The following is a 16627-nucleotide window of genomic DNA, read 5'->3' on the forward strand; positions in this document are numbered from 1 at the left end:
TTTTTCCAATTCTTTTCTGATCTACCACTTCTGGGGGCTCATTTTGAAGCCTTTGAAATGCAAAAACTTATGCCATCTTAGTTTTTTTGAAAATCAGAAGAGAGTGGTTGACAGATCCTTTGAGGAAAGTTTCTGCAAAAGTTAAATACTTTCAGTTTTAAGGCGCATACTACCTTGAAGCATCATCCAAATTAGAAGGTGCATCCTTACGTAGATACCTGATGAAAAATTAATATTTGCAAATGTAGAATTTTGAGATAAGAGGATTTTTGAAATCAACTATTGAATCAACTATTAGGCAAAGGGTGCTCTGAAACTTCTCAAATGAAGCGACAGGTTGTACTTGGAATTTTATTATTCTCTGTGTGAAACATCTTAGACTTTGTGTGTGTGCGACAAGGTAGCATGGTTTTATATTATGACCTCTATATAGTAGGAAGTTCGGTATATGCAGCTTTCAGATGTGAGTTTCACTATTTGCAATGTCAAGTTGAGTGTGCTAACTATATTAACTTCACAGACTTCTTTATTACATGGAATAGAGAATCATTCTTGGTATAAAATGATATTACTTTCATATTATTTATACCTTTTCAAACATAGTGTTTCATTCATAATGATATTTGTTTAAAAGCCTTTCTTGCAGTGGTCTTTTTACATCGTTTTGTTATCAATTTGTCTATTTTTGTAAAATGAACTGAAGCGTAGTTCTGCTTATACGATAAGTTCTCCTGAACTAGGAACATAATACTTTCATGGATTTCCTGTTCATTTCTTACTGTTACTTGCTTACTTAAAACAGAGGAACTTCAGCTAACACGAAATGCCAATGATTACACCTACTTGAAGCAAAGTGGTTGCACAAATGTAGACACAATAGACGACAAGGAAAACTTTGCAAAGACTCAGGTAAGTGAACTTTTGCTTTACCCCCAAGTTGCCATCCTGTCACCCCTCTCTTTGCAATGCCATATCCCTATTCGAATGCAGTGAGGTCAAACTAAGTTGTAAAATGGGGGTTGACTATAGATTGGTTGATGGAGAATGTTTGTGTGAACGTCTGAAGATAATTGATGCAAATTTTCATTTTAATTTTGTTTTCCATTTTATGCATAATGTGATTAGTGCAATTCATCCAAATTATTTTGTACTGACAACAAAAATAAAAGCAAACGTAGCAACAAGGAAAACCCAAAACATCAGATAAAACACAATTTTTTTCTTTCAAATATTTTTTACAGTAAGACATATGTTTGAGGGAAAGTTTTCTTTCATCTGATAATAGAAATCAACAAAATACAGATTATACTTGATTATGCTTGTAACTATTTTTCACAATATTTAACCAATGTATACGGTGTTATACGGCAATTTTAGAATTACTTTAAGATGTAAAAAAATTTTAAATATAAAAATTGTTACAAAAGTACAAAAGACATGAAAAAGAGCAATAAAAATCAACTGTGGAGAGAAAGTTTGGAATATAAATGAGCAAAGAAGATACTTTGCTTTGAACTGTTGTGTTTAGGAAACTGTTTTATTTTGGTGTCATGCTTTGACTTCTGTTTGTAATTCATCATTTCAGTGCATATACCAAATTTACCATTTGTCTCATTTTTTCACTTGAACTTGCTGCTATTTGTAGAAAGCCATGCAGGTTCTAGGATTCTCAGATGAAGAAATCCTGGGTGTCTACAAACTACTAGCCATAATTTTGAAATTCGGCAACATACAGTTTTCGACATTCACTTCCAAAAATGGCATGGAAGCAGTCAAAATTACGCAGGAAGAGGGTAAGCTATTTTTACCATATATTTTTTATCTTTTTTTGGTTTATTTTTTATTTTGTGAAGAATGAATTATTTTAGAGGGTTAGTGCACATGAAGGTGCTTTGACTCAGATTAAGCAATTTACCGGTATATAATCAGTTGCTGAGACTCTGTAACCTGTTTTCTCCATTTCCCCTGTAAACAGGCCCTTAATTGTGGACCTGTTTACAGGGGAATGGAGAGAACAGCTTAAAGTGACTCATCAACTGATTATGTGAATTTACAATGGAGTTCTGGGATGGTTTTCTCATATTATGGGGTAGTAAAGTTGGTCATAATGTTTTTTTCTAGTGCAAAACAAATACTAATTGGAGATAAGAACCTCTTCCATATTGGTTAATTTTCTAATTTTGATTGCCAAATGTCATATTTATCTTGCAAAGCTTGAAAATCAGAAACCAAATCATCTGATTTTCAAAAGATTACAACAAAAGATACAGAAAGTAGAATATTGTATAGCAGTCAAAAAGAACGAATTGACTTTACACAACAAGAAATGGGGTGGTATTCTAACATTTCTTATTCCTAGAACCGCAATACAATGAATTTGTTACATGTAGTTGGAAAATCTTATATGCACATAGTCTCTGAGACTTCTTGACTCATATTTATTGATATCATTGCATTGTACTTTTTGTAATAGACGTTATGTACCCTCCCACTATTGAGATTGTAAACTATTTTGATGACCTCAATAAAAAACTTGTTCAAAAAAACAAAACAAAAAGAACCAAAACAATAGATTTGGGCCAAACCATGGTGGTGAAAGAGTTAAAGCTGCTCTTTGTAAACTTCAAAATGTTGATTCAGTTTTTTCTGCCTGATGTGATTATTTTCTGAAAATGTTTTTCTCAATATCTGTCACATGTGACTCTGAGTAAAGAAGATATCTTGCTTTGTAATGAAGGCTTGAATTTCAGGAGTTATTTGGTGTGTACAATATCATTTCAAGCTTTCTCATGCAGAGTCTATCCAACCTATTTTTTCAAAGGCTTTGGTGAATTCTATTCTGTGCTTTCTCTGTTTTGAACACAAAGCTAAATTCCTCATGATGAAAATTTTTATAGTGCCAGAATTTTGATAAATAATCACTGTATTCTGTTTATTGTTTCTGTAGCCATGAATGACATCTGTGAAGTTCTTGAAACTAAGAAAAATGAACTGCTGGAATCTCTGACAAAACGTTCCATGGTTGGTGGCAGGGGTGACCAAGTGGTTACCACGCTTGACCCGTCAACGGCTGTGTATGCCAGAGATGCCCTGTGTAAGGCCATCTATTCCAGATTGTTCAATTGGGTGGTTAGAGTCATCAACGAAAGTATTAAGGTAAGTGTTTGGATTGGCTGAAAGGAAAATTCAATGATCATGACATACCTATCAACTTGTCAATCTGTGATTGTGTTGACCCTACCTGTCAGTCATCTGTGATATACCAGTGTATATTGACTTGTCAACAAGTCATTCTCTGATGCATATTGCCATGCCTACTGGCCATTCTTGCACACTTTTAGACCCCGAACTTGTCATGCTCTCCTATATATATTGACCCACCAACTTGTCATTATATATTGACCAGATACTGTGTTGGGGGATGGGATTGGAATCTGCTGTTGGGTTTCTCACACAGAGTTGTTCTTCCTCTAGCAAGGTATCTGGTCAATGTATGGAAGCAATTCAACCATTTTAAGTTTTCCTTGCCATACAAATGAAAACCATGGTAAACAGAAGTAAATGTAACATTTTGTTATCCACAGGTGAAATTAAATCCCTCAAACAAAGTGATGGGTGTCTTGGATATCTATGGGTTTGAAATATTCCAGGTATGGTTTAGTGTTTGTCTATTTGCTTGTGGTTAGAACCCTACATGTATGAAATACTGATATTTTTATTTAGATTGTGCAAACTTTCTCTTGAATGCTATGTGGGAAAGAGAGGAAAGATTACCATATAAGGCCTAGGTTTCCTATCAATTCTGATTTGAACGAAAAACATCGTAAGGACCACAGCTAAGATAGAAGTAGAATGCTGATTGCAAAGTTCCGTTGTTACATTCATGTTATATTGTACAAATATTCAACTGTATCTTTGTCTTTGTCTTTATTCAACTGTATCTGTCTCTATCTTTTTGGCTGTCTAAAGAGCAGACCCATTGGCAGTATAGGGACAGTAATTATTGAATGTAGATTCTACGGTATCAACTGAAACCACAAAATCGACACAATGTTTGCTTACAGAAATTCATTAAAGATTTAATACCGGTAATGTGAATTTCTGTGCACTTGTCATCGTGTGCACCCGGTGCTATGATACTAATAATGTCAAAGTTTCATCTTCTCAACAGAAAAACAGTTTTGAGCAGTTCATTATCAACTACTGTAACGAGAAACTACAACAGATCTTCATTGAGCTAACTCTGAAAGAAGAGCAGGAAGAATACGTCCAGGAAGGAATAGAGTGGACTCACATTGATTACTTCAATAATGCCATCATTTGTGATCTCATTGAGAAGGTATGTATTCATGAAGTGACTGCAATGTTGATCTCATGGAGGAAGGTATGTGTATGAGAAAGGGGTATGAGAATGAAGAAAGTAAGAAAGTACAGAGTTACTGCAGTGTTGCAATGCAATATCTCCCCATTCAATACTGTAACAAAGTCAAAGGCCAGGGGTCATGTCTACCACACATGATAAATACCGGTCTACATGAAATTGCTATTATAGAGATAAAAAGGCTAAATGTTCAAAAATGTTTTTCTCTTCAGAACACCATTTGAATTGCGATTTTGCACAAGTACCAATATAGTGTGGTAAATTCTGACAAAGTTACATGGTACAACGTATTTGTAATAGACTTGTTGCTTTTATAAGACCAATGTTTGACATTTTAAAGTCGATGAAATTAAAGTGTGCTGACCATTGTACACTTTGGCTAATGTACATATAAAATGTACTTCATCGTCATTTCTTTCAGAGTAATACCGGAGTGCTGGCCATGTTGGATGAAGAGTGTTTACGGCCTGGCAAAGTCACTGATCTCACATTTCTACAGAAAATAAACTCCCACTATTTCATCTCCCGACACCCACACTACGACAGCAGGACCAAACTGAAATCTGATAAAACCATTCCACATGACTGCTTCAGACTCAAGCACTATGCAGGAGATGTAAGTGTTTTTGTGTACTGTAAATCGTATACCATGCACATTTCTCAACAAATGCCAGGAAAAAGGTTGAGAAAATGCATTCTAGACAATTAATCCTTTCGGCCCTCAGACCTTATATATAGGTGTAGTTCTGGTAAGTTACATGAAAGTCAGGTCTGAAAGGGTTAAACCTTTCACAACTATGGTTTGGCCCAATTCCATTGTTATTAATGGTATTTGTGGACCAGTCCACAAGGAATTGGGTATTAACATGTTAAGTAGTAACTCATGTATGTTAATCCCACATTGAAATAAAAAACACCCTGAAAATAAGAAGCCAGCAAATTGGTATACATGTTCAGTTTTCAAAACAAATTTCATAGCTGACCATGTACAACTAAATTAAATTATGTCAGAGCAGTGTTTGATCTTCTGTTACCACTTGAAAGAGAAATCTTCCTCATAAGATTAACCAGAAAAGAAATCTTTTGATTGGATCTAAAAATTGAATGGAAAACAGAGGCTGGCAAAGAGTGAGTTAGATAAAGTACCGGTACATGCACAGGACAGTAGATGTGCTATTTCAAAGAAGTTCTCCTTTTCGTTTGACATAGGTAATTTGAATTTTCAAAACTGTTTAGGTTTGTCTGATTTGTCACTTGTTTTACATACAAATCAGTGTTTCATCAGAAATAAGGGTACATGAGATCTCCAATTAAACTGATAAACCATAGAAAATAATCACTGATTGTGGGTAAATGTATTTCATCACTTCAGATTCCCATTTCAAATTGTGCTGTTTATTAACTTTTGCATCTTTCTTAGCTTCCACTCAAAGACAGACTCCTAATCAGAAACCCATTACTTCCATTCCAGGTGACGTACAATGTCAATGGTTTCATTGACAAGAACAATGATTTACTGTTCAGAGATCTGTCACAAGCCATGTACAAATGTGACCATCTCCTCCTGAAGAAGTTATTCCCGGAGGGTGATCCAAAACTGCACAACAAGAAGAGGCCACCAACAGCCGGAAGCCAATTCAAGGTATGGGGGGAAAGAGAGAAAGAGAGAGTGAGAGAGGGAAGGAGGAAGGGATGGAGAGTGTGTTTCCATTGTTATATCTGATACATGATGATGATATTAATCTCGATGATAATGTTGAATATGATGACATTTATGATGGTTATGATGTATGATTATGTCCATAGAAGATTATAATATTTATATCAGATATTATTATACACCTACATCTGTAACCTATGGAGTTTCGTCGTACAGTAAGTTTCAGTATCAGAGGACGCAGAGTCCAATAATTTTGACGCGGAGTACAATAACTTTAGGTGTTATTTGATGCTATTTGACCTTTGACCTCAAAACACCTTAACGTCAACATGAGGAAAAAGAAGAGAATATTTTACTTTTTTTACAAAAATATATACTTCTTAACATTCAGTACTTCACAAAGTAAATCATGGTCAGTCCAAAACCGGTGAATTTGAGTGAAATTATGCTGCTGATTTAAAATTTCTACCACGCGCACTGTGCAGTGCGGGTTGCAATTTCGTTCTGTGCGCTTAACAGATGCGCTGAACGTGTTCCCAGTCTGCTTGTGATCGCCATTGCAGTGCGCGAGAAGCATCCGAAAAACGCCTAAATTTTGACTTTTATCAGGTAAAGTTGGATTAAAAAGGTGTATAATAATAAGGTTATTCACAAAATACCGGGATTTATGTCCTCGTACATCGTACGCTACAGTATTGTCCTCGACGCGTCTTGGACAATACCTCCACCGCACGATGAACTCGGACATAAATTCTGGTATTTTGTGAATAACCTTATATTATCATCATCATCATCATTATCATCATCATGACCAGCCACAATCATCACAATTTAAATGTTACTACTTTTCAGAACTCCATTGCTGCATTGATGACAAATCTACTTGCCAAAAACCCCAACTACATCAGAACTATCAAGGTTAGTACAACTGTCCAATTTTGTCCTTGACAGTGTAAGTTTTTCTTTCCATGTACACAAATTTATGAGTAGATTACTATTACTTGGAAGAAATCATCGAGAAATTAGCCGGTAACTTTCCAAACTTTTTGTGCATATAATGTTCTCATATAGTTTATTTGAGTTGTTAATAATAAAGCATACATAAGTGTCCAGATAGTAAAAGTATTTCAGAACAGGTTTTTCCATCTAAGAGGCTATTATTGGCCGAATGCTGGTTATTGTAGATATTTACCCAATTTTTCAACATAGATATCCAGTTTTCTTTTCCTACTGACAATATACCATTCAGTGTTTTTTTTTTTACATTCTGTACAAAGGCTTTAGTAAAGTTTGCGTATATGAGAATTTTTCCACATCTTGTAACATCAACATTTTAGTTACAATTGCATGAAAATTCACTGAATTTACAGTTACGATTACATGAAAATGGGCAGATCTGGATTGCCAAGTAATATTGTTTGCAAGTCGCAGTGTCCACCTAGACTTGGTTTGTGTATCCCTGCATAAAATGGTGATTAAGTTTTCAATTTCATCGAACGGATTGTACATTTTTGCACATGCCAGGGGTATATATCATTGCAATGAATTTACTCCGGGGAATTCCATGTTACAGTGTTTGTGCTAGATTTGATGCTGCATCTCAGCAATTTATTATAAAAATATACAGAATTGAAAAGTAGGCCTCGTGTCAATAAACACTGAATATTTAAAAGAATGAAATATAAAGTTCATCCTCAGAAGGATCCCACGGGTCCAGCGGATATTTCTGTGTCTGCAATAAAACACTGCTTCTTTTTAATAATATTTTGTGATTTCTTTCAGCCAAATGATTTCAAGAAACCTGATGAATTTGAGGAAGATATTGTCAGACATCAAGTCCGCTACCTTGGGTAAGCATCTTGGCTGACTTTGCAATGTTAATTCACTGGTTGAAGAGCCAAAGACATCTGTCGCCACATGCTTGTATTTATTTAATAAGAAAGTAGTCTTTTCACATTTGCTCAACAATGTAAATCTATGCATTAAACTGAAAATATTAATTCCGTTCCTCTCGCGTATGTTCTGTTTACACTGTGATGAGGTACATGAACCTCCTGCATTCTTTGATACCATTGTGACCAGACATTTGGTTTTTACGTAATAACCTTCTGAAATGCCAGTGTGGTCACTAATGCTGGAGGTTTTGATGAAACTCTGTTCAAAATAGTCAATACTTTGACAGTGGAACAGTCTGGCAAACCTTGCTGTTGTGTTCATAGAGTGTTTTTTCTAATCTCATGCAGTTTACTGGAGAATGTACGTGTACGAAGAGCCGGCTATGCATTCCGCCAGCTGTATGAACTCTGCCTCCAGAGGTACAAGATGTTGTGTCCGCAGACATGGCCAAACTGGCATGGACCGGCCAAAACAGGTGTAACACAGTTGCTCTCATACAAAGCGATACCTGCCAAGGAGTATGCCTTTGGAAGGACAAAGATCTTCATCAGAAATCCAAGAACGGTAAGAGTTTTACTGTCATCTATAGCATCACTGTGCCTGGAAATAGTAGCTCTTTCGGCCAATGTAACAACACAACATTTTCTAATTCTCAAATGATATGAATATTCATCAGTATGGCACACAGTGTGTAAGATATTCTAAAAACAAACAGATTAAAGAGAAATTGGGCTAGATTGTTCATCACAGAATTTAAAGACTGTTTTTGTTAATGCCAGTAGCCTTGTAAATTTTACCAGTGTTCCCATCAGTCATATTACCATGGTTTCCCATAGAATAACATTACCATCGCATCAGAGATTACAGATGGTACCACACTGTTTACCTATCTTCCCAAAACTAAGCAAAGACACTGACAGAAAAGGCAGGATTGTATGAATTTAGCTGTGTCTGTAATATGTTCAGTGAGCACATGTTGATATCACGCAGCCATTGAGTCTTAAATGCACAAAAGAAAACATCATTTTACAACCATTAACAAATGTACTGGTATATACATAGCCATTCAAAGCTGCTACATGATTGTGATATGAAGAAAACCAAATGACACCATGGTTGTGTATATCATTGAAACAGTGCACGTGGCAGTTTTCAACCAGGTAGAGAACTATGATGCAACCCCTTTATAGTGTGATCTAACCCCATTGTTTCAATAGTGCGGACAAATCTATTTGCAAGGAAGCGGGGATGAAAGGGTTGAAGCTGAGAATCCTATTTGAAATTGAATCAATACCCAACCTGGTACACTTCAGTGGCTTGGAAATAGTCAATTTTGCTCGAAAAAATTGATTGTTGAGAATTTTAATACAAAATGTATTCCCTTGTATTGATTTGTTGAAAGATAATCAATAGACCCATGTTAGTGAGTGGATTGGTCTGATTACAATTATGCAAATATCTGTGGGCAGAAACATTGAGTTATTGATTTCAGCAGTCTGATTAATTTTTGCCTTGGTCCTCTCTTTCTCTGTTTCCTTTCTCAGCTGTTTGATCTAGAGGAGTGGAGAAGACAGAAGATGGAGGACATTGCAACGATAATTCAGAAGATGTTCCGCGGATGGAAGCAGTGGAGATGGTATCAGGAACAGAGGAATGCTGCCATCGTTGTTCAGAAGAGAACCCGTGGATACCAGGTATGTTGTCAGAGAAATACCAGCATTAGGGTGACCAACAGTCATGGGTGTGGATCACTAATGCTTTTGGATGTCGCCATCTGGTTTTATCTATCAAAGAAAAATTGCAAAGAAAACTGAGAAATTTTGCTTCGAAAACAAAATAAGCATTAAGCAAGTATGTTACTTGGTTGACTGTTCTCCAACAGTCATGAAACTTAAAAAAGGAAAATCTAGTGTTGTGTTTCCTTTGTTCAGCATCTGCAAGCTGAATAAGACATGGTCTCGTGTTTGTTGTGGAATTCATGTTTCATCTCACAAGTTCATATGAACTTTTATCTGGACCAGCTAATCTGTGGACTGAAATTTTTTCATAGTTTTAATTAATCACATATGGGTAAGTTTCCACATTTGGTTTCTCAAAACACCAGGTTAAGGAAATCTTTATAACCCAAAACAAAAAGAAGTATGTTTGCTTTCTTGTTTCCCAAAGTGATAAGCTTTCCATCTTTTGTCAAGGATTTTTTTTTCAGTGCTTTTAAAGAAAGTCCCAGTGGTTACATGTATAAATGTTATCCAACTTTACATTATTTGATGAATTGTTTGGTTGGTAAATTTTTATGCAGGCCTCAGATATACAAGGTTTGATGGTACATCTTGTATAGGTGTCTGCTAAATATTATGTCATTAAAGTATTCAGCGTGCTTGTCTATAAGAAGTTCAAGGGCAATGTTTGGACAGTCAACAGCAAAGTATGATTTAGTCGACATACAAAATATAACATAAGCAGTTTAAGTATAACAGCAATATAAAAGGACTGTCGTCTCACTAACCATTCTTAATTTGTATGGTTCATCACAGAACTAAAGGTACTATTTGAAATTTGATCTGAGTTTGTAATATTAATGATAAACTACATTGTTGTAATGGTTTTTGATTTTCAACAGGCCAGACAGAACTACCTGAAGCAGAAAGCTGCAGCAATCATGATTGCTTCCTACTGGCGTGGTACAGTTGCCAGAAAGGAATACAAAAGACTTCAATATGAGAAAAAACTGCTGTGGGCGGTGGTGGTCATCAAGAAATTCTTCATTGGCTGGAGGGTGAGAAAATCTAGTTTCAAAAAGTGTTTGTTTTGCCATGTAGGATAGTATGCGCCTTGAAACAATATGAACTTTTACTCAAATTTTGTCAAGAAAACCTTAGATGGTTGTCTTTCATAATGAAGTAAGTATACAAATCATGGGCCATGATAATTTTTGGATTTGAGAAAAAATTACCCAACTTTCAGTTTTATACTTTTGCTCAAATTTTCGCAAGAAATCTAATGAAGTAAGAATACAAATGGTGGGTCATGATGCAAAATTTTCAGATTAACTTAAATTGGGAAAAAATTACCGTAAGTTAACTTTTCCCAGTATTTGAAGTTCAAAAAGGCCAATCTACCATGTGTTATTAAACTGTATAGGGATAAATTAACTTCTCCAATTTTCACAAAAAACAAGGCATGAAAACAACATGTCATAACTTGATTTATTCCAAGAGCTTTAAACGGAGCTTACACTAGCATCAGACCATATTCTAAAAATCTTAGCACAGTTTTCCATACAGTAATTCCCTGTATGAGTACAGGCTTGAGAGAAGTGCATTATTCATACAGGGTGTTGATTTGCAGTGAGAAGGTCAGTAGTGTGTGTTTGTGGCTTGTGTGGTGACAGTGATTTCACACAGCCTTGTATTGATTTACCTTTGCATGTTAAACAAAAGGACAAATGAAGATAAAACAAAGTTACTTGATATAACAGTAGGCAGGTTTGTTTAAGCATATTGATTGGTTTCTCTGTAAAGCAGTAAATTTGGACAGATGGTTGTCTGCAGTGACCTTCAGTTTTCTGACTTTGTAGTATGCCATGACAAATATTACCTAGGTCAAGGGAAATATCTCTGAAATTATTTTTGTCAGGCTACAATAAAAAAAAATCTCTAAATTTATCTCCACTGACCATTAATCGACTGTAGCTAATTTACCTCCCTAATTAGATACAGTTTTGCTCAAAAGAGACAAAGATATGCACCGTTAATTAAATATATTGCAGCTAAAAATACAAATACCGGTACCATACTCACGAAGCTCTATGTTATGTTAGCATAAGGCACTCATTTATCATGCCATGTGTTTGTGACACCAAAGACAACTCGAACAAAAAGACAGTTTGCTTCAATATTTTTATTTCCACAACTGGTATTACAAACTCGTGGTCAGATAATTGAAAAGCAATAACAAACATTCTATATTTTAATTTACAGGTTCGTAAGGAATATCGTAAGAAGTTCAGATCAAATGCTGGACCAAAAGTTCTTGCGTTTTTGATAAGACGATTGGTAAGCAATTTTTGATTCAGAGCTTGCATCCGTATGTTGGCTTTGAACTTTAATGTGCAATTTGTATTGCTTTTAAGAACTGAAAGTTATCTATATACAAAGGTACACATTAATTAATACCTATCTTTTCTGACAATGTGAAATTGTTTGTGAAAATACAGCCTCGATCACATAGCTATTATTTTCTCTTTAAAATTTTTTATAGGGAACTAAACTCTATCATGAGTGTGACTTCATTATCTAATCTCCTTTTATGAGCTCTGATTTGTAGAAGTCAGCAATATTTGAATATTAATGATTGACCACACCTGTTTGCCTTTTATTCTTACAGCAAGTGAAATATCTCATGAATGTGAGAGCAAATCTGCCATCAATGTCACCATTGGACAAGTCCTGGCCAGAATGCACTCCCTTACGAAAAGAAGCCAATGAGGAACTCCGACAGATCTTCGTCAAGTGGAGGGTAAGTCTTGGCAGATTGTAGGGATTTCTCACCACTCTCTTGCAAGGTTGTCTGTGATTGGTCAATTATGTATGTTTTATTATAACACCAAGCCATAAATGTGTTTAAAGGGGCAGTCCTCAATCCCAGGTTCTCGTATTAGTGGTTGTTGACATTTACTATTAACACAATGCTAGTCCTCTGTTCTCATTTGAAAGTTGTATCTTGTGAATCAATTTATTCAGAGATAAAGCTAATAAAAACCTATCCCCCTATCAGAGGTGTGTAAATCCTGTAGTCTACCCCATTCTCCTGAATGGTTTCTCTCAAAGCCATTGTTGTCAATGGTAAGTGTTGATCTCTATACAGGGAAATGGGGTGGACAGCTTAATCATGCATATAATGAAGAGCTGTTTGTCAGCCCATAATGCAACATTACTTCAAATTTCCTGCTCCTTTGCTAGGCCAAGGAGTGAAAAAAACTGTCCTTTGAAGTTTCTTGGTGAAACAGAAAGAGTAAAATGTTTTTCAGGTTTTTTCATGAGCTAGTTATTTTATAACAGTGTGTGCCTGGTCACTGTTAGTGTATATCATGTGACAGGTGTATTCCATAATACTAACAAATTTGTTGAACACATTGACCCTTATCCTGCCAGGCCTGTCACTTCCCCCTCTGCCAAGTTTGTAAAAAGCGGTAGTGGGCCAAAACCCTGTGTGTATTTTCACATAGCAGGTTTTACTCTATAAAAATCATGTTCACAGTATCTCTATTTTAAGGGGCCGTCAAATGTTCCATTCGTGGTTACAATGCAATATATAGGACAGGTTTTGCCTCGCTGGTTTTAATCAACTTTTGGCTTGATGATGACTTGTGAACTCGGCAGGATAAGGGTTGAAAAAGACAAGAACCCAGTCACTGGTAACACAGAAGCTGTGGAAAACTTGGCTAGTGAATTTGTAGAACTGCAGTCAAGTATCATGATGGTTTGACTGTTTTTTCCCCACATAGGCTATGAAGTACCGAGGGAAGTTTGATGAGAACACAAGACACAGAATTGGTGAAAAAGTCAGTGCCAGCAATCTGTTCAAGGACAAGAAAGAACTCTACCCACCATCGTATGTTGATCATTTATGATATTTTCAGATTTTTCAGATCTTTGATTTAAGATGAAAGCAGTACATTGTGTCGTCATGATGAAAAGGAAGAATTTATGCTTTGATTTTCAGTGGAGTTGGTTTGTATGTTTGACTTTATGTAATGTGATTTTGTGTTTTGAGCTAAAAATGTTAACTGAGAGAGGTTATATTTTGTCAGTTGTAATCTTGCTATTTGTGGTATATAGATCAGTGAATCTTCCGAATGAAAACATAGGTTTCTTTTCTTTGCAATCAAAGTTTGTTGTAGAAATATCCATCTTGAATTATATCAAAGTTTGTCACTCCTGTATAAAGAAAACAAATGTTGATTTACAATTTCTATTGTACAGCAAGGTAAAAGCGAAAATGATATATATAGTTAATTTTGTGATTTTCAACATGTTGTCAAGTCTTGATAGCAATTTCCCATGGTGACTGCCAAGTCGCATGATGTTGTGTCTGTCAAACAAAACAAGTTGGTTCTAGGATAGACATCCCCTGGACATTTACACAGTAGTCCATTTACCCTGTTTGACATTACCCCTTTACCTAGCCTTACCTAGCCTCAGTTAGGTGGTAATTGTCCTGGGAGTAGCCGTCCTCACTTTATCAAAGGGATTTTTGGTGAGCTTAAGGCTGTCTAGGTACTTACTCCTCTGGAGACAGACACTAAATGTATCACCATCCCCAACTTACAGGTTGAAAATGTCAAACTGGTAACACTAATTTCTTTGTTCAGATGTTTGTTGACTTTGACTAATGTTTTTTTTAAATGTTTTTTCCAGTGTTGCAGTCCCATTCGAAGGAGACTACGTCAGAATCAAGAACAATATCAAATACAAACGAGCAGCTCAGGAGACTAATGATCAACACGTCCAGTTTTGTGATGTACTGGCAAAACTTAACAGATCTAATGGAAAGGTTTGTTACCCATTGTTGTCGTCAGTTTTGAGAGAATCATCATTTTACCAGTGTATGACCTTGAAGTGCCCATGAAATTATTTTTCACATAAAGATTAGGATTGATTCTAGTGACACCTGGAGGCGACATGTTCATTTTCGCTGCTGTTAGTTGCATGGGTTTGCTGGATAATAGATGAGGAACAGTGTGAAATTTGCACTTCCTAAAGTCAACTGTTTTTGCCTTTCAAAAGATTATCAGATCTCTAAAGGGGAATGTTACCCAGAAATTTAGTTTAAAATATTGAAATCCACAATGACAAATATATGTGGATCAGTCTCATGCACTTTCACTCAATGGCTACGGAGCAGTATGCCAGCAAAAACTAGGGGAAGTGACATCATCAACTAGCTCACCAGCTTTAAGCTGTCAAGGCCATTTGAGTCGATGCAGTGCAGACATAGGCCAATCTCAGGTTTGCGGGTATAGTAACAAAGTTGGCTAAGCACGATGAAAAGTGTTTTCCCCAAATCCTTATTTAAAAAAGTGCACTTTTAAATATTTATTACTTTTTGAAGCTACACAGCTCAATGTGGCAGAGATCATTCATTACCCTATACATCCCGCTGCCATAATTATTTCACAAAATTGTTTTAAATACCTAGTGTAGTCTCTTCTGGGATTTCAATATGCCAGCAATGATTTGATGTTGTCAGAGTGTTGTCACTGGGAAATGTTAGAGTACTTCCATGGAGATAGAGTAGAGTTGTATAGTCTACTTCCGCAGCCACCAGCTCATTGATTTTGCCAGCTGAAGTTATTCAGGTTCATATATAAACTTGGGGAAAGACCATTTCATTGGCCCTTCAACGTTTTTTAGTTGTATATCAGATGGATTTCATAATCTATCTGGAAGCTTATTTCAAATGTATACTTGTCTGCTGTCTTTTTCTAAAAAATGGGACTAAATTAAAATTGAGAGTGAAACTGCTCATTTATTACTGATAGTGTGTCTCCAATAGTTTTTGCACAGTTTGGACTGATTTGCGTATTTATTTCATCGTCAATATTCAAGTATGATCATCTGTGTATTTGTTCCAGTGCTACATGCTATAATTGTATTTAATTACTGTTCAGTGATCTCCCCAGGATTTTCTGATAGAGTGGCGGCTAATTTGCATAACAATAAATGCAACTGTTATGGTAATGAGTTTCTATTGTTTACCAAAAATTATAGAGTGGCGGCCACCACTCTATAATAGCTCTGGGGAGAACACTGCTGTTGTATCAATGCAAACGTCTGCATATGTACATCTGCTAAGGTACGTGTCTGAAAATAATCATGGCAGATTGCTCCACTACTTTGTCTCTGTGCTCTCAACACAAGTTCAACGATGATTTGACAAAGTTTACAAAAGTTATTACCTTCCTTTTTCGTCCCATTTCTTCCTGGTTTCAATAATTATGTTTCTGTCATGTTTCTGAATGGCTTCACAAAGCTGTCAATTTCAAGCTGAAGGAAATACTTCCATTTCAGTACCTGTATTTGCCATTTAAATTTAAATAGCTGGAACGCATCGAAGAAATGATTAGTGAAATCCATCAGTGACCATATGCTAAACACTCTGAAACTATTTTCCTGATTTCACAGGCAGTAAATCAGCTATTTGTGCTCAGCACTTCATCTATACAACTTATGGATTCCAAGACTTTAGAACGCAAATACCGAATTCCGCTATCAGAAATCACAAGTCTCTCGGTGAGTCCATACAATGATGGACTCTTTGCTCTCCATCTCAACAAGGTACGTCAGTTATCTTTTCTGAGAAAGTTTACCCTTGTATTGTTCTCATCCACTGAGACCATGTGAAGTTTCCATCCGTATTATCGATTTTGACTGCATTTATGAATTTTTTTGAAATTTCAGTCAGCCTTCGACCAATACTTATATGTATAATGTGTCAACTTTTCTTTTGTAATCAAAGAGAATACTCATGAGTTTGTGGGTAAATCACATAAACTAGGAGGGCACAGTGTTTCTGATGAAGCAACTCTGTAGTTTTTTTCTCAAATAATTTCATTATCATGTTAAACCATTATGAAGGTTAATACAGTGGTCCAATATATGACCTAGTTTGGTAGCCATGTATTCCTC

The 16627-nt window shown here is 35.8% G+C and overlaps 1 protein-coding gene across 2 annotated transcripts in view; it reads left to right on the forward strand.

Annotated features, from left to right (window-relative positions):
* The window catches only part of LOC139117373 (unconventional myosin-Ib-like), a 68400-nt gene that overhangs the window by 44044 nt on the left and 7729 nt on the right, over positions 1–16627 (forward strand). For both annotated transcript variants that reach the window (XM_070680446.1, XM_070680447.1), the window contains exons 9-25: positions 803–909; positions 1646–1793; positions 2948–3156; positions 3585–3650; positions 4172–4339; positions 4803–4997; positions 5853–6023; positions 6894–6959; positions 7824–7891; positions 8285–8501; positions 9482–9631; positions 10558–10713; positions 11918–11992; positions 12324–12455; positions 13444–13550; positions 14357–14492; positions 16124–16276. In XM_070680446.1, coding sequence (XP_070536547.1) covers positions 803–909; positions 1646–1793; positions 2948–3156; positions 3585–3650; positions 4172–4339; positions 4803–4997; positions 5853–6023; positions 6894–6959; positions 7824–7891; positions 8285–8501; positions 9482–9631; positions 10558–10713; positions 11918–11992; positions 12324–12455; positions 13444–13550; positions 14357–14492; positions 16124–16276 — 2324 coding nt within the window. The remainder of the gene's footprint in view (positions 1–802; positions 910–1645; positions 1794–2947; positions 3157–3584; positions 3651–4171; positions 4340–4802; positions 4998–5852; positions 6024–6893; positions 6960–7823; positions 7892–8284; positions 8502–9481; positions 9632–10557; positions 10714–11917; positions 11993–12323; positions 12456–13443; positions 13551–14356; positions 14493–16123; positions 16277–16627) is intronic.

Source organism: Ptychodera flava, chromosome 18, assembly GCF_041260155.1.
Source record: "Ptychodera flava strain L36383 chromosome 18, AS_Pfla_20210202, whole genome shotgun sequence".
Classification (NCBI taxonomy): Eukaryota; Metazoa; Hemichordata; class Enteropneusta; family Ptychoderidae; genus Ptychodera; species Ptychodera flava.